The sequence below is a fragment of the Epinephelus fuscoguttatus genome, linkage group LG9 (assembly GCF_011397635.1).
Source record: "Epinephelus fuscoguttatus linkage group LG9, E.fuscoguttatus.final_Chr_v1".
NCBI lineage: Eukaryota > Metazoa > Chordata > Actinopteri > Perciformes > Serranidae > Epinephelus > Epinephelus fuscoguttatus.
The window spans coordinates 29,430,600-29,448,646 of record NC_064760.1 but is presented as its reverse complement, the minus strand read 5'-3'; the positions used below and the strand labels follow the sequence as shown (position 1 = coordinate 29,448,646).

At 44.1% G+C, this 18,047-nt stretch overlaps 1 protein-coding gene across 4 annotated transcripts in view; it reads right to left on the bottom strand.

Annotated features, from left to right (window-relative positions):
- Window positions 1–18,047, bottom strand: part of unc5a (unc-5 netrin receptor A) — a 165,045-nt gene that overhangs the window by 19,863 nt on the left and 127,135 nt on the right. For 2 of the 4 annotated variants that reach the window (XM_049586475.1, XM_049586477.1), the window contains 5 exons: window positions 14,078–14,242; window positions 8,281–8,511; window positions 7,242–7,541; window positions 1,477–1,564; window positions 838–1,006 (listed from right to left, as the gene is read on the bottom strand). In XM_049586475.1, the coding sequence (XP_049442432.1) occupies window positions 838–1,006; window positions 1,477–1,564; window positions 7,242–7,541; window positions 8,281–8,511; window positions 14,078–14,242 (953 nt within the window). The remainder of the gene's footprint in view (window positions 1–837; window positions 1,007–1,476; window positions 1,565–7,241; window positions 7,542–8,280; window positions 8,512–14,077; window positions 14,243–18,047) is intronic. The other 2 variants (XM_049586476.1, XM_049586478.1) reach the window with 1 other exon arrangement.

Here is an 18,047-nt window from a genome sequence, read left to right as displayed (position 1 = left end):
CTCTTCACACTCTCTGTGGTCGCTTTCACTCTCATTCTCTCGTCCACCTGGCACTTTTTTTTCCTTTGGTGGACACGCAGTCAGGCCGTTGGGCTATATTTGGTCCGGCTGATGATTAAAAGTGCTGGTCTAACCTCTGCTGCAGACAGGCCAATCCATCCCACAGACACCCTACCGCCGCCACACACGGGGAGGCTGAATAATTTATGCACAATATCGAACATGAAAGAAGACCTACTAACACTCCGAAGCCCACCAGCACCCTTTCCAATCTCTACGGATTGCGAAGATGTGTATACTGCCTCTAACCGCATTTGTTTGCACGAGTGTGTGTGCGTGCGCGCGCGTGTGTGTGTGTAGACGCCAACACTCTTTCCAACTCTATCCTATTGGAGCCTGGCAGTTCTGGTTACTTTAAAATTCCATGGATAGAAAAAACGGGGAGGGAACTCTGTAATTGGAAGCAGCGGTCAAAAATGGTCAAGGAGCACTCAGGAGAGTACTTTGAGGATCAGTAATTTGCTTAGAGAATTTCTGTTTTGAGAAACATGTTGCCTAGCAACCCTTGAGCTGGAGAGCGCCACTGCTTCTAGGCTTTTGTTCCAATGAGAAAACACCTGATGGTCAATATAATTTAAACTCTATAGAGTGGATGAGTGCTGGGCCAGAGCTACTGCCTCTATGTAGCACTGAGTGCCAGTTTCAAGTCACTGCAGAGCAAGTCTGTACTTTTTCAAAGAAAGCTCTTAGTGAGTTGAGTAAGACTTAACAAATTCACTGGGTGGCAACTTTGTCTTTCTATGGAGGATTTGTGCTGGAGTTATAGTGCTGTCTCACCTCCCAAGTGCCCTCATAGTTCTGCTTCTTGAGGCGGACGGCCCAGTTATCGAGGCATGCGTCAGAGCAGTGGTCCATGCTGAGGATAACTGGCCGGCTCAGGACCACCCCTGGAGGGCCACAACTCACAACGGGGCTGAGCAGAGTCTGGCAGCCGGCCAGGGGTAACCTGCACCAGGAGAGAGAGAGGGAGGTGAAATGACTTCAGATGAAGTGCTTTTACTCATCAAATTATTAGTGAGAATTTACTGGTCTCTTCCAGGCAGGATGTGATACTGTCAGCTCTGCAAATGATCCAGCAGCTGTAACAGAGAATAATAAAAAGCGTGCTGGACTTGCTGACTGGTTGGACCTAGTTGTGATGACTGAGTGATAACATAACACTATCACAGCATGCTACAATGACTGTGCCTTCTGAGACTGAGCGCAGCAAGCCAGATAAACAGTGTTTTCCAAACAATTCATTTAACTTAAATGGTGCACACCCTGGTAAAAGGCTACGTTATTTATTTACATCCCTCCTCCACAGCACTGGCACAGACTCTTAAGCCTTTCCTAATGGAACAGTAGAGCATCAAAACAAACAGCCTAGTGGCATCCAGGGAAGACTGCCAGTTAAGCAGTGTTAAAGAGACCCACCTTAAATCTTCCTTCCTCTGAACAGTGAGATAAATTTCATAGATCTTTCCTCTGGGGATGGCCTCGGGAGGAATGAGCAGACTGATTCCTAATGCAAATAACAACAAAGGGAGAGAGAGGGGTGGTGGTGAGGAAGAGGGGGACAGGCTCATTTGTTCTGACTGAACAACGCTTTTGTCATCTCACAAAAGGAAGCCAGCCCACTCAACAAAACTGTACGGCTGCAGAGGAAAAAAAACAAAAAACAAATCTATTCTGAAGGTCAGAGGCAGCCTCCGTCAGGTACAGTAGATGCAAATCTCTGCACCGGCAGCCCAGGCGGCACGCGTCCCCACGGTCAACAATTAGCTGAGACAAAAGCACACACTGCATCGCAGTTTAAATGTCCTCCGTCTGCCACCAAGTAGATAATTGAGACCATGGAACAGACTACTCTAGGAAAATTACACTTCCCCAGGAGAGTGTGGGAATGCACCTTGGAGAATAGAGAGAGCTATTGAGGTAGTTTGAGTGTTGTGGCAATAGTGTTGTGATTCTCACGCCAAAATCATCCACTTAGATTCCTATTTAAGATGTGGCACAAACAGTGACTGTGTGACACAGTCTTAACAGTCTCGGGATTGTAAACTGGGTCTGTTTACCATAAAAACATCTGTTTGAATAAGGCGAAGGTGCTTTGAATACTCACAGCCTTGTCTGAACCTATAAACTGTCTTCTCTGTGCTCGCTTTGAAACTGTGCTAAATGACAGCATATCTCCTCTGAGTGGATACAAGAGCTGATTTTTTGTTTTTCTGCGTCCCAATGAGAAGACGGGTGCCAATGCGTGGTATAGTCTACATGGCTTTGTGTTAATCCATGCATAAAATATCTGTAAGAGAGCGGCAGAGAGACAGAGAAAAGAGTAAGGGAGAGATAGAGAGTGATGGCAAGGAAAACACAAGAAGAAAAGACCTTTTCTCCCGCAAGATGCTGGCTCACTGGCACTGTCATCGGCTAATCTGGACAGCCTACAATGAGCCAAGTGAAAACACTGTCTTCCAGTATAATTATATAAGCTCTGTACTCAGCTAATGTGAAGACGAGAGGCAAAATAGGGGACTAATGATGGTGGGCTTTTTTTTTTTTAAAAATCTTTCATCAGACTTATCTTTAATGGACTATCTCTATTCCTCTGTCCATGCACGTAGCACACAAGTGACACTTGTGGACATCAGCTACACATTCAACCAGCTCTGTAAGAAGAGAGGGGCCTAATTGGAATAATTTGCTCAAGGTTTTATTCCAAGAATCTTTCAGAGGAGAGGACTCTTTATTTTACAGTTCATCGTCTTGTCACTGTTCTGAGCGCAGACTATTTGTACTCTGCAACTGTGTGTTATTGACAAAACATTTTACTCAGTCACACATAATAGAGACCTTGCTTTTTTGTATGATTTAACTTCGGGATTAGCCACTTTTTAGTTAATATAAAAAGAGCAGCCGCACACATCTAAAAAGTGAAGAAGGTGCTGGACTAAAAGAATTAAACTAAACCTTGTGCGGACTTTTCTTTGTTTGTCCACTTTTTAGTTAAACAAGGAAACTTTTCATGTGCGTTGCTGGTGTCTCGTCTTTTTCCTTAGATCAGTTAAAAACCCATTTGTATCACAGAGAGAAACACAGCCTGTGCACTAAGCTGTTTTGTATGAAGCGCTCAAACACTTTTATGTGTGTTTTTCTGGTACAAACCCATTAGGAAGCCCACATGCACAAGATTTAAAGGCTGAATGATCGGGGTAAGTTTCAATGAGACAGTGAGACATTTATGGGACTGTTACTGATAAATGTTCCTTGTTAATGTCCAGCCAGAAACACTGTGTCATTTATGCAGGTGTAATAAAGTTTCTGTAAATGTTGTTATTTATGTACAAGACGTGACATTGTGTGAAATGTGCAATGCAAATAAAAAAATAACTTGTTCCCATAGTATTTCTACATGTAGTAGCAGATGTTACATTGTTTAGATGGAACTTTTCTTGTTTGTTTGATGTGTAGCAGCAAACACAACATCCTACAGAGGATTACAGAAATCTCCTTTTCCTTACACAACACAGACTTACAATGCTGTGTCTACTCAAACAATACCTGAGTGAAAAGTTCTCTGCTTTTACTTTGCAACTTCAGAATCAGATTTAGTTTCTATTCATTGCCTTGGAGTTTTCATGAATCACATTTAAGGATTACAGTTGGAAGCGGCAAACTGGTCCGGACCTAGAAAAAAACCCACATTGTTGCCTTTTACTTTGGGCCCATTTTCTGTTTACATCAGTTTATTAAAATGAACCAAGAGCTGTAATCATAAAGACTTACGCAGGGCTCAATTATAAGGATTGCCTGATTGCCCGGGGCAAGTAAAATGCCATGCAGGCTAGTAAATCTAGCAACTCAACAGAAATAAACACATTGTATTTTTCCAGAGCTGATGATAAGAGTGAGAAATCTTGCTTTCTTTTCATCTCTGTTGAGAGCTGCAGATGTGCAGTACTGATCAGCCACTTAAAGACAAAGTTGCTGAAGCGCAAGTGAGTCTTTCGATTATCCTGGAAACAGGAGGTTAGCTGGGTGACGAGGATGTAGGGGAACCTCAAACTAGGCATTGCAGTTTCCCACAAGTCTGAGAGCAAGGCGGATAACATGGGGTCTTTGCTGTTATTTAAAAATAGGGGTGAGTAATAAACTGATACAGCATAGTATCGCAATATTTTGCATGGCGATATTGTACTGTTACACAGATGCCAAGTACCGCTCTTTTATTGTATACATTATTAGGTTTTGCACATACACATTTTTTTTAAAAAATATTTTTCTGGGCTTTTTGCCTTTAATTGACAGGACAGTGTGTGAAATGGGGAGACAGAGAGAGAGAGTGGGGACTGACACGCAGCAAATGGTCGCAGACCGGACTCGGTACTATCTGCTACGCTACCGACGCCCGCAAGTACACATTTTAATACAAAGTTTGGTACTAAAATGATAAAATCAATTGCTTTTTTGGTCCACTAGATGGTGCTGTTTTTTTTCAGTCAGTGGCATTTGGCAGGAAGTTCATCAAAACAAAGAGGGAGGCACCAGGGAAAGAAATCAGAAATGCACTGTCAGTGTTTAAATCAACCGTTAGGACTTCTTTTGGATTTTTTAACACAGGAGGAAAGAAGGACTTGGATATGACAGGTGCGATTAACAAGCAGTGTCATCTAAAAATACTCTGGTAATACTGCGAGAATGAGGGCTCACTTCACACACTGTCCACAGGTAGGGTTAGCCACTAATAGCTAAGCTAATGCTAAACCCGCTCCGTCGAAAAATCAACCAACACTGGACACACTCAGCTTGACAAAACTACCATCCAACTCTGAGAGAGCGAAGAAGATAACACAGTTCAGCAAGGCTTTTGCTACATGCTAAATACACTGGAACCCAGATATGTGACTCCGTCCCAATGTTTTTCCACCGACAAAGCCGTACCAAAGCTCTACAGAGAAATGAAGTATGACGTTGAGGAATCTTTGAGTACAGCAGGAACTGGCGACTGCTGTCTCATGTTCTCCGATCTAGAGCTGTACAGGAAAGTCACACCGGAGCAAACATTGCAGACCTCCTGCAAAATGCAATGCAAGAATGGGGGATTGCAGACAAAAACCTTGTCGCTGTAACAGACAACGCTTCTAAGGTGGGTGTTACCATTCAGTTAGCGGGATGCCTGCATGTGAAGTGTTTCGCTCAAGCGCTTAATCTGGCCTCGCAGAGGGCGTTAAATCTGCCAACAGTTCAGTTTGTCAGGTGTATGCAGTATTTCTGACAGGTTTTATGACGCTGTTGGTCAGTCTGTCTGCTTTGCAACATATTTTGCTGCAATAAAAATGATTTAAGTCAGATGAACAGAGTGAAAACTTTATTTTATGAGGTAAAACTGATGTTGACTAAGTTTTCCATTGGGAAAATAATTTTCAGTTGGAAAAAAGGTAATAAATATCAATATATCACAATATATTTTATTGCAATACTCAACATATCGCAATAATATTGTATCGTGACCTAAGTACAATATGATAATATTGTATCGTGGGTCCTCTGGTGATTCCAACTCCTATTTAATAACCATTAATAACTAAAACAATTTGTATAGGGGCAAAAAATGTTTATTTTGGGCAAGTAGATTTCTGACCCATTTGTCTGACTGTGCTTTTGGCAGGTAACTCATCATTTGAACAGTTTTGGGGACTGTCCTCCAACATCATTAGTGCTTCATGGACTGATACCAATTTATGCTGCACTTTACTGCACCGTGTTTGTTTTTAGTCTTCCTGAATGTCATGAAGAGTTCTCAGGTATCTTTAGGAGCATGATTACTTGAAAGTGCAACTATACCTCATGTTTTAAACCCATACTCTCAACTCTCTGCATGGACTGATCCATTATGCTGCACTTTACTGCACTGTTTGTTTTATCTTCCTGTGTCATTTTATACTTTGTTTTACTTGAAAGTGCAACTATACTTTTGTATCATTAAATGAAACAGGATTAAAAATGTATTATTATTATTATTATTATTATTATTATATTATTATTATTATTATTATTATTAAATCTGTTAAAAAAGTGATTCCTGATGTGTATCAAATCAATGTACAGCCTATGTTAATAGAAGACCATTTGATAACCATTACATAACATGTAGGCATGTCATCATGTGAGTGTAGGATTTTTCCTAATAGGTCGGAGAGTGAAAGGAGTTCAGAAGTGTGTTTGCATTTTAGCAGTTTGTCATTAAGATCAAGGGAAATGTAGAGACCACAACCCCACTCTTAAGGTAGAAAATGCTTTTTTTTGGTCCTTTTTTAATCTCTTATCGATGTACAAAGTGCAGTCTCAACTAATAAACTGAACTCTCTATGACCCCCAGAGAACCCAGTCAGAAAAAGCTCACATAATACACATAAGGAGCAGTAAAGTGCTCCATGATTACAGACCGTATGAAAATTATGAATGTAGCCACCATGGTGTCACCCATTAGTTTGTGGACTTGCATTTTGAAGCCTCGAGTTGGCTTTTTGGCTGTCAACATCTTGGATTTTTGGAGCGAGAAGTGACCAAATTTGGATGAGTGGGTGGAGCTGTAGAGGAGTGAGGGGTGGATATGACACATATTGTGGTGACACCTTGCAGACAGCTTGTCACTCGAAGCGGCCACACCCTTAGTTACGGGTAATTTTTATGGGTGAGTAATCTAAAAATTCACCCCCTGTACAGTTGACATGAATGTTGAAATTAGCTACAGACCAAAACTGTTTTTGTACCAGGCTGTAAACATGTTTATTTCTGCTGTAAAGCTGAGGGTCTATGGGGATTGCCTCCTTTTTAGAGCCAGTCTCAAGTGGTCATTAGAGGAACTGCAGTTTTTGGCACATACATGTCAGCTTCATTTTTCAGCCTCGGAGGCTGCTGATTGTTCATGATTGTTGTCATTTGATTTCTCATATAGCTCCATTATGAAGCAGGATGACATCACCAAAACTGCCCAATCCTACCTGGCAGTCCATATGACTTTATGTTTACAGCTCTTAGTTCATTTAAAAACAGTTAGTGAGAAAACGAACTGGACCAAAACTAAAAAGGCAACAATCTATTTTCTTCTTCCAAACAAATTGAACTGAACTTTATGTGTGAAAGCCCCCTTTGAGACATAAATCTATGAACCCTATTAAAATAAACCAAGAACCCACCTGTGTTGGGAATCGTTAGCCTCCCTCCCAGGAAGTTGAAGGTCCCATAGGAGGTGTTCGCTACATCGCGGGGCAGCGTTTTAAAGTAGCTCTGAGTGGACAGCCTGCTCACAAACTCAGCAGGGTCTGAGTTAAGCTTCCCGTTGTGCAGAGTGTGCGAGCCGTTGGGAAGCGGGTCCAGCAGAGGCCCGTTTGTCATTGAAAACTTCCCGGTGGCGTCGTGGCGAGAGCGCAGGGTGCCTTGGTAACTGGTGGTGGTAGTGGTTAAATCGGGCTGGATGGTGAGCAAATGGGAATTCTCTGTTTAAATATTAAAAAAGATAACAGACAAAAGCAAATGTGTGAAACTCCATGAGTGACAGGAGAGGAAGGGGGGGTGTTGTACATCACAGAGACAGACCTCACACTCTCTCAAGCTGTTGCAACACACAACGAAAACTGAAACAAACACAGGAAAGACACATGGTGCTGAAAACAGAAGACTCACATACTCTTGACAATCCACAAACACAAATTCCACCCAAAGCCAGTCAATTCCCATCCCCTCTCTCTCTCTCTCTCCCTCTATCTCTGTCTGTCTGTTTAGCAACCACACAATCAATTCCAAACAGAACTCAGATACAGCTTAGCACCCAGAATGTATAAAAGGCTTTTTTCACGGTGAATCACAGGCACTGCAACCCAGTTCCCCATCTCCATCCAACTCAGACAGTTGTATTTCTATTACTCGCTGGTAAACCTCAGAGGCTCCGCACAGGCAGTAAACAGAGTGGGTACATTTCCTGACAATGAGGTGGTGGCGAAACATAATGTGTCAGGCAGGCAAATAAACAGCTCGTGCACAACACACACACAAATGCACAATATAATACATCTTGATCAGACCGAAAACCACTGTAAACACATTCACACCACCTCCACAACCACATACAAACACAGGATCAGTGGAACATGTAGATGGGTGCTGCACTGTCACAGTGGGCAGACGGACAGACCGACGGACGCACAGAGGAGGGTAGAACAAAGAACAGTGTCCTACTGCTGTGGGGGGGAGGCCTGCGTGGCCGCGGTGCCCACACACCTGGCTTGCTGGGCTTGATGCCCATGGGCTGGAAGCCAGTGGTGAGGATGGAGGAGTCCGCCACGTCGGCGTCCAGGCCCTCCTTCTTGCGCCGGTAGACCAGGACCACCACGATGAGCAGCAGAGTCAGACACAGGGCCACTGCTACCATGCCCACGTAGAGCGCCACGTCCTCTGCACCACTCACGGCTGCAAGGGGAGGACAAAAGAAAAGAAATCATAAATCACAACTGACATGTTAAATGACAAATACCAATGTGTGCTGCTTGAACATCTTTTAAAATCCTCTGCGAAAAGTTTCACTTCAAACCGTTTAATAGCATGGTCCACATTTCTTGCTTGCCATCTCACTGCTTGACCTTGTCCTTGACTATTTGTTGCAGGGTTAAGAGAGCCAGCGTTGGCAAAACCAACTTGATTTTAATAACTTTTTGAATTCCTAAAACTTCAATGTCAACCTGTGGACAATGGAAGAGGAGAAAGAACCAGTTTCTCAAGCCGGTTTGCAGCACTACCTTTCCTCATCTCTGCACCGGATATATATATCTTATATTCACATGTTTTTTCTCTCCCCTGTCTCTTTCTCTCTAAGCACACAACATGCCCCAGAGAGACAGTGCAAAAATGAAGGATTTGCTTATGAAATTCTAGCACCTCTTATTGAATGTCTCTCTCTCTCTCAAAAGCATGAGAGAGGAGCAGGAGCGTCTTTCTCCCAAAAGTACAGTATGAAGATGACAGCTAAGCCCAGACAAACAACGTGTGCCTGCATTTGTGTGTATGCATTGTGCGTGTGTGTTTTGCAGGAGAATGGGATTTGCTACGGCTGTCTCCCAGGGCTGGGGGAATTTGGTGGCGGAGGTGGAGGATGCTCCTGGGGCCTTTGTGGAGGGCCATTGTCCCTGGGAGCCATGGGGGCGTAGCGCTGTCAGCTGAACACAGTCAAGGAGGGGACGCATTGAGCTCTGCAGCTTTGAGGGATGGAGAACAACGGCAAAGGTTAAAGTGCTGCAGGCTGGCGTGTGGTGAGTCGACAACAAAAGGAGGACGGAAGCGGGAGGAGGAGAGCAAGCGCACAACACTGCAAATTAGAAATAAAGAAGGACAAAAATAACGACGAACAGGGGAGACAGCATGTGTCTGTTACTGACAGCATGTACGATTTACATTTCAGCACGAGCGGCAACAACACGTCCAAAAGGTTGGTGTCAAAACCGACCTTATTAACATTAGATATGACATATTTTGATGAATATCTACAGACTGTCATGGTGCTTTTCCATCACTGTGTAATCCTACCGCTCAACAGGAACTATGCTCAACCTTGGAAACACAGATTTGACAAGTTTTAATTGGTGTTAGTAAATCTGTGATATGAGAATGGCACAATTAAATTACCAGAGTGCTAACAGTCAAATTTGAAAAAAAAGAGAGAAAATGGTCTAAAAAGTATTCTTTCTCTGTGTCTCACTCTCATCTCTATTCATCGCTTTCATCCGTTTGTCCTTGCCTTCTCCTTTTGCTTTGAAAAATCCATTTCGCCGGACAAAGCCGCCTGACATACCCAAGTCTTTAAGAAAAATGCCAGAATCTATTTCATGGGTGATTATCTCAGTACAATCTGATACCTTAAGTAGCGGGATTATATGCAGCCGGGCTCTACAGCGGCCCGTTGTAATGCCAGAGATCTCTTGACATGCAATCAATTGTGAATGACTGGCTGAAGATAAACACAAGATCATGTGTTTTGCTCTTGACATTTCGTAGCGCATGTGCACAGACCATACGAACGACATGAAGAGTCCTACAGGATACATATACACCCTTCCTCCACCTCTCATCTTGTCCATTTACCTGCCTGTGCCTCTCTCCTCTGACTCCTCAGGGAAGCATTGAGGTGCTTAACTGTAAGCAGCCGGGCTAAACCTTCCACCTTCAACAATGAGCTCCAAAAAAGGAGGAGAGACTATGGCTGGACCTCTCATTAAAGTACCCGAATCCAATTGTCTCGGTGAGTCAAAGGCCAGGCGAGGCTGTGATATTTGGACTCCTAGCGCTGCAGTCTACAGAGAGATGTGCAGTCTGACTAAAGACAAAACAACACCCTTCAGCGAGGAGACAGGCCAACCGGGTTGTGCTGATTGGATAAACATAGCTTTAGATTGGCCAGTTGCTGTTTACTTTCTAAGGGCAAACCAAAGGCACCTGGCTAACCTCTGATGCAAAGATCCAGTATCTCTACTCTTTCTTTTCCCCCTGCACACACCATTATTGCACCCAGACAATAAAAAAAAATCAGTCAATCAGACAACTCTCTCTCCCTCTTTCTTCCTCCCTCTCTCCCTCTATTCTGTCTGTAATCTCTGGTGGCTTATCGGAGCATCGCTGAGTGAAGTTTTATCTGACCCACCAGGTGTCACAGAGAAACGATCCCGATGCTCACTACAACCCTGACCAGCAACTGCTCTCAGCTCCTCCTGGCCTCGTGCATTGATTTTCATGATGCCAGCCGATAATTGAAAGGACATCCATCACACTTTAATTGACATAGCTAATCAGGTTTTATAATTGGATGGGCTTTACTCTAGTCCCCCCTCTAGCGCGCCCTCTCTTTCCCTCTTTCTGCACACGCACACTCCACCAATTTACCTCTCTTCCTCTCTGCTGCCTGGTGCTCCATTGCTCATTTCCACTTGACGTAATTGCTGGCGAAGAACTTTTGATTCTCTTTGTGTGTGACCTCTCTTTATGATTGACACCCGCCTGCGGATAATCTGTGGATGTGATGAGCTGTTTTCAGAGTTGACCCTGGGCCAATCTCTGTTTGTTCCCCTCTCCCTGAGCTTTCAGTTCAGCTCCTCAGACCCGCTCCAGGGCTGGCTGGTTAGGGATGAGTTTCTGACTTGAGATGGGCCAGCATGGACTTATAATTCATCTCCTCTGGGGCGATGTACCTGGATCCTGTTGAAGTTTGGACTCTTGCTGCATTGGCAGTCAGCACAATGTCTGCACCTGATAGTCCTCAACTCTCTCTACCTGCTCCTTTCTCTCCCCCGCATTGATAAATAAAAGCTTTGCAGCCTCCTGTGCCTCCTCCCTGGGCATTTATCAAGCGACCTGAGAATATATTTCATCCCATGGCCAATCCTAGTCACTCGCCCGAAGATGAATAACACAAGAGTTCTTAAGGTCAGGGAAATATGGCTACTAAAACTCTCAAAGTGAACGTGACCATTACTATCTCCACAATACAGTCGTCCCATCCCTCAGCGGGTCCTGGTGAAATATGGCCCAAAATAAATGTTCAGCCATTCCTCACGCAGCCCGTGACCCCGCTCTGACAAACAAACCCATGACGAAAACATTCAGCTCCTTCGCCGCCAAATTAGCTCCCAGATTTAAAAACAGACTGAAGACGGATTAATTTGTTTTTGCACAATTATTTGAGACACCCCCAAAACGGGACGCTGCTGCAAATAAAGTTCATTACCTTCATTACACACATTAAGCCAAATAATTGTTTTTATGTTATCCTAATTTCATGTGCCTGAGAATACGAGCAGTATCATTTTTCCCCACTATCCTTTTTGTGCCCTCTAACACCTGTCTGCCATTTTGGCTCTGGCAGCCAGCCAGCCTATTTATTATTTTCCCTGCACAGATTTCGTCGAGCTCCATCTTGGGCTTCACTTGTTTGCTTTATGAAAATGATCCTGCCTGGGTCAGATCTGTTTATTTTTGAGCTGTAACACAAAGCTCGCTGCTGCACGTTGATGCTCATATATGCAATACCCAAAACAATAACCTCATCTAACGTATGCCATCCCTGGCCTAATGAGGGAGATTAGAGGTGTTTGTGAGGTCCTCAGACAGAGGACGTCTTTTGTGGTGGAGTGACTCTGGCTCACTCTGCAGTTGTATTGTTCGATTACACTGGAGAAGAGAAGGGTGGCTTTTGTTTCAGGGGGAAGTTTTCCATCTCAGCTAATAGCCTGCAGACATGGTTGAAGTATGGGAGTTGCTGACAAGCCAAAACCATCTTGCTATTTTGCTTATTATAATACTTCACACAGCCGTTGTCTATGGAAACACATCTGCTGGGAACAGATTGGGACAGGCATTCTTCAGAGGCCAGCGCTCCGCTCTGCACTGTCAGTGTAAATACCGAGTGACTCAGTGTGTGTGTGTGTGTGTGTGTGTGTGCGTGTGAGGAACAATGACTGGCATCTTTGTGTATATATCTTGCCTCTCTGGGGAGGAGCTGCTGACCTTTGATGATGGGCCGACTGAGCTCCCTGGTTCACTGCACCAGCCAATATTCGGTTGACACACGCACATGCACGCACACATACTGACACACATTACGCTGACACACATACACAATGCAACATACAGTAGCTCTATCCACCCCCTGCTTTCCATGCATCAGTCTGTCTGATCACGTCAAACAGTGCAAGATACATAATTCAGTTTATTAATTCACTGGCCCGTGTTAACCGAATCCCCATTAAAACCCAGTGTTTATCATGCAGATCATCCAAAGAGCGGGCTATTTATAACATTTTCTTATGAGACGCCACCCTGAGACTCATCATTTCTGGATGGGAAGCGGTAATATCTTTCTGTCTTTGATATCTGTAGGGAGCGACAGCGCTCCCCCTTCATGTCCATCTGGTCAGCAGTGGACCCTGTGGTGCCACTTTCCACTCAGCTGCCGTGCTTTGCGGTTTCTGATCCTGACAGTACGCACATGCCCTATTAATGACACACGGAGAGTGGGAACACATAACTGGCGGCCTTACAAAAAAAAAAAAAATACACATTAGCCGTGTAGCTATACAAACACACAACATTAACACTAATCATAGCACACCTGCACATCGACTGTGTGTGTGTTTTCACCGGTGATTTGACCTGTGGCACTTTATCTGGCAGGTTGTGTTTTAATCAGAAGAGAGATGGTTTAATTCTCAGCTCTATTAATAGTTCAGAGAGCATCACAGCATTGATGCAGGTGAAAAGGTTGTATATTATCTTAGCAACGGGTGTCATACCAGCGTTTATTAGAAATGATCGTCTAAAAAGGTCACGCAGGTGGGAACAAGCCAGTAATGGTCTGCAGACAATTCCACTGTCGGTACAAGAGTCTTATGAAATGGACATCTTTCCCTCAATCTATCACAAGAAGCTGATGCCATAAGGAGGCATAAAATGTTTATTTGATCTAATAAAAAGAGGAGGAGAACACTCTCGCTCCTCATGCCAAAGAGGAAAGCGTATTCAAAAACAAGAAGCATGAAGGGAAAAGCCTCTCTCTCCCTATCCTCTGTACCTGCCTTAGTTCAGGGGCTAATTGATGCTAATTCTATGCACCTGTTCTCCGTGTATTGTTTGTGATCTACTTGTATTTGATGAAGGCTGCAAGACTGAACCGTCATGCTTTTTATTTTTTGAATACATTTTCCACTTTGGCCTTGATAATGTTATGCTTCTTTTTCACTATCAGATCAGTGGTGCACTGTATGGCAGCTGATCTCAAATGTTGTTTTGAGTCCATTTATTGAATCTAAAATGTTCATTTGCCTCTCATCAGCTCGGCTATAATAACTAAATATGTAAGTAAGCCGTATTCTACTGATTCTGTTGCAGAAAAGTGGTTAAAAAAATATCTTGTGCGACGGCATCTTTTCTATTGTTCTGCTGAGTTGAAAGTTGAGAGTATGGTTTGCAGTATGTGGGTGGTGAGTGCACTCACTCTGTGGGCACTGCTCGCTGGTGCAGTTGAGAGACTGGAGGTCGAGCCCCTGGCAGTCTTTGCCCCCGGTGCCAGGTGAGGGCTGGGTGCACTCCCTGCTTCTCCACATCGAGCAGTCTGAACCACACGCCGACCACTTGCTCCACTCGCTCCAGCCTCCGTCCACTACAAACACACATAAAAAAACCCCAAAAAAAACACGGGTGAGCGCAAACACACACGCAGCAGCAAAAACTCCAACTGATTCACTTCAAACACTTACATCTTAGTTCACTGGAAAAACTATTGATCGGAAAACATGCTGAACAGTTTCGATAAAACAAGCTGTAACTCCTTACAAACAGAGTGAACTGTTAAAACTCTACACGGTGAAGTTCAGATGCAGCAGCGGTGTAAAAGCAGTGGTGTATTTGCGTGTGAGATGAGAACAACTGGTAGAATACTCTGTTGCCATCCTGTGCAAATCCACTCGCTCTAAAATGGAAACCTGGTTGGGAAAGCATTATAAAGACATGCAAATCCACTTGCACACACTCAAATCCAGCAGATGCACAGGGAAACCAAAGCGTGTAAAACTGCTGAGGAGAGCCATATTGTCTCTATTCTGCTTTCTTTGTTTATTTTTAACATGGAAATCAGATGCAACTACGCTAAACCCCAATGGTATGAGTGTGCTGTGGAAGGTGTTGTGGCCTGGTAGGCCCAGCTGTCAACAAACTAAATCTGTACAGGGAGAGGAAACTGACCCTTGGGTAATACTGCCAGGGCCAAGTTTACATGTACATAGGTATTATTGCAAACTGAATTTTTTTTTCATTGTTCAATCAAAAAAAAACAAAAAAAAAACATGTCCATACAAGCACTTTTATAAGAAATACTCCAACTAAATGAAAACACAAAACACAACTGCTAAACCAACAGGTGGCGATATAATCTCAATACTAAAGCCATGCAAAGCAGAAGATGATGATGCTGGCCAATCAGAAACCCAACAAAAGCTATCACCGAAAGGCCACCTGCAGCTCTGGCTTCTGTAGCACATTTTGACGCCTCTGTTCCTGAAAATGGTGGAGGAGTAACTGTTCATTTACATGTAAACCAAAATGACTGTATATGGAGATGGACAACATGTCTCCACTTCCTCCCACTGTACAAAACTGAAGCTAAAATATCTAGGACACGACCACTGCCATCTTGCCAAGTGATCTCCCCAGAGTATCGACTTCCTGCTGTCAGACCAAATCGCAGGCAGTGCCACTGATCCCCATCACACTGATCGGCATGCACAGCTGTCAGTCATGACGTAAACCCCCCCCCCCCCCCCCCCCTTTTTTTTTTTTAATCATCAAATAACTAATTAAAAGCAAACTTACCAGAAAAACAAAGCCCTGACTATACAGTAGAGTGATAAGAGCTACCTAAAATGACAAAAAACATCTTTGGGAAACATTAATTTGATGTGTACTTTGATCATTTAGTCTGGCCCATGTCCCATCCACTAACATGGAGGGGGCAGGGTTTTTGAGCTGTACTGCAGCCAGCCACCAGGGGGCGATCCAGATGTTTTGGCTTCACCTTTGGGGAGTTGTCATGTTGCCCATCTTTATCACACAATCTGTAGTGTAAAGTCCTGCAAGCAAGGTTAGAGCCAGCACTACTTTGGTGACGTTCGCCATTGTACAAGATGCTGTCTCATTTGTGATGCCTCACGAAAGGAATAACAATGCACATTCTGATGTTACAAGCCAAAAACGTAACTCTCTGTCGACAAGTCAACATTTAAAATAGAGTTTCTGAAAATTTTCACACTAAATGGAGTTTTACAAGCAAATACAGCTTGCGTGTGGACGAAAGACCCATGTACATGCGGACTATGCCGTAGGTGTACACACAAATATGCAAATTATATGTGCTCATATGTTTTAAAAGTTCTCTTAAATTAACATTAGTGAGAGGAAACAAATCTGCCTTGGTCTATTTTCTCTGTCAAACAAGCTGTTACTGTAGCAACACGAGCGTCGCCTGCAGTGCATTTGAATGCAAGACACGATACAGGTGGTATTACTTGGAACAGAGACGAATGTACATTACACCTGCAGCCTATTTCTGTCTACCGCAACTTCAAACACACCGCCATCAGCACGCGCAAAACGAAACAAATGGAAATGGGCTGGTAATTGTTCCGAGCGAGCCCCGCTGTAAGAAATATCAGCAGCTTTACCACACGCAGAGAGGAAGGCCATTTCGCGAAGGTGGGGGTAATTTGGCAATGTGGCGGGGGTAGGGGGGAGAGGGTATTGGTGGTGGCTGGGAGTGATATTGCAAATGACACAGTGCCAGGCCTGGGGAAGGTTATCATAGGGCTAATGGGAAAAAGAGCAGTAATGAGCTCTCATGGGGGAAAAACGCCACTGTCTCGCTCGTTCTCTCTCCCAAATGTAAGGGTGAAGAGGACCAGACAAGAATCACCAGAGCTGCACACACACACACACACACACACACACACACACACACACACAGAGTACAAGCACACCTCTATGACAGTGGTAACCCTCCTCCTGACTGACCTAAGGGCAAGGAAACCTTAGCGCTCATTAATCCTAGCAATAAATAGTGCAGGGGGCGCGACCCAAAGAGAGCAGGTCTGGCCCGCTGCAGGTCAGAGGCTTTACTTAATAAAACACAAGTGTGAGAGTTACTCAGGTTGGGATGCCTGTTATTGCATAACTCCACCAAGTAATGATATTTGGTTTTACAGCCAACTGCAAAACAAGATAAAAAGAGCCAGAGGCCAGAGAGCACAGGTGTGTGAACTCGACCCTGCTCCCACACAAGTCTGCATGTTAGTCCGTTTGTGTCCTCAAATGATTGCCGGAGAATGTGAGTGTTTTTGTGTGTGTGTGTGTGTGTGTGTGTGTGTGTGTGTGTGTGTGTGTGACGGGATGCTGACACAGCTTGGGCCTCTTTGCAGTCAGATCCATTTGGCAGAGAGAGCAGAACCAATCAGATAATTGTCCTTGTTTGGCATCGAGTGGACCCATCCGTGGGCCAGTGGGCTGATTATCCAGGCTGGGAACGAGAATGATTGAATAGCGAATTACATCCTAATGAATATATTATGTCGCCCCTCAGTTTATCCACACCACTGTGAAATAAAGAGATGAGATCAACATCTGCCCTGATGAGGTGATGAAATTCTACTGCTCTTTTCCACCACAAAGCAAGACTAATGGCCATGCAAATAACATTTTCAAACAAGGAGATTGGAGTGGAAACAGGGTGCTGCTCATGAGAATGAGGATGGGACACAAGCACCGCGACCCAAGCTGGGGAAAAATCAAAGGGGGATGAAGATGCATAAACAGTTCTTGATAGCTTGTCTGACTCTGACACATGTTGCAAACATTTCAGAAATATTCCACAGGAGTCGAGACCGGAGAAGTGCTTGGACCGCATAAAAGGAAGTGGGAAGATAGCAAGTGGTTAAAATAAATGCATTGAAGCAAGAAAACTGACACTTGCCTTGATTTCCTTCTTTCAAATTTAAGGCTGAAATCAGAACCAAACCTCATCCCTTTACTTTCTCAGAATCCACATAAGAAAATTGTTGTCCACAGCCACAGTTCTCCTTATCAAATCCCCAGAAAGAGATTGTTAGCTCTACTGCAAAAGGCACCACAGCTGATTTTCAATCATGCAGCACCACAGGTTTTAGGTCAGGCAGGTCTCTCAGGAGGGACAGTAATACAATAGCCCAGTGGCAAGCCCCCATTTGGACATGGTGTAGAGGGGAGAAGCAAAAGAACCCCGACCATTCTGTACAGGTCGGTAGGAGGGCCTGTTTGAGGCTTTGCTGTTCAAAATGACAATGGCTGCTGACGGACACAGTCCGAGATCATCGGACACCTATGGTTTCTGTGTCCTTGAGGGGAACACGAGGAGGTAGACAAGTACCACTGAGACCAGCAGG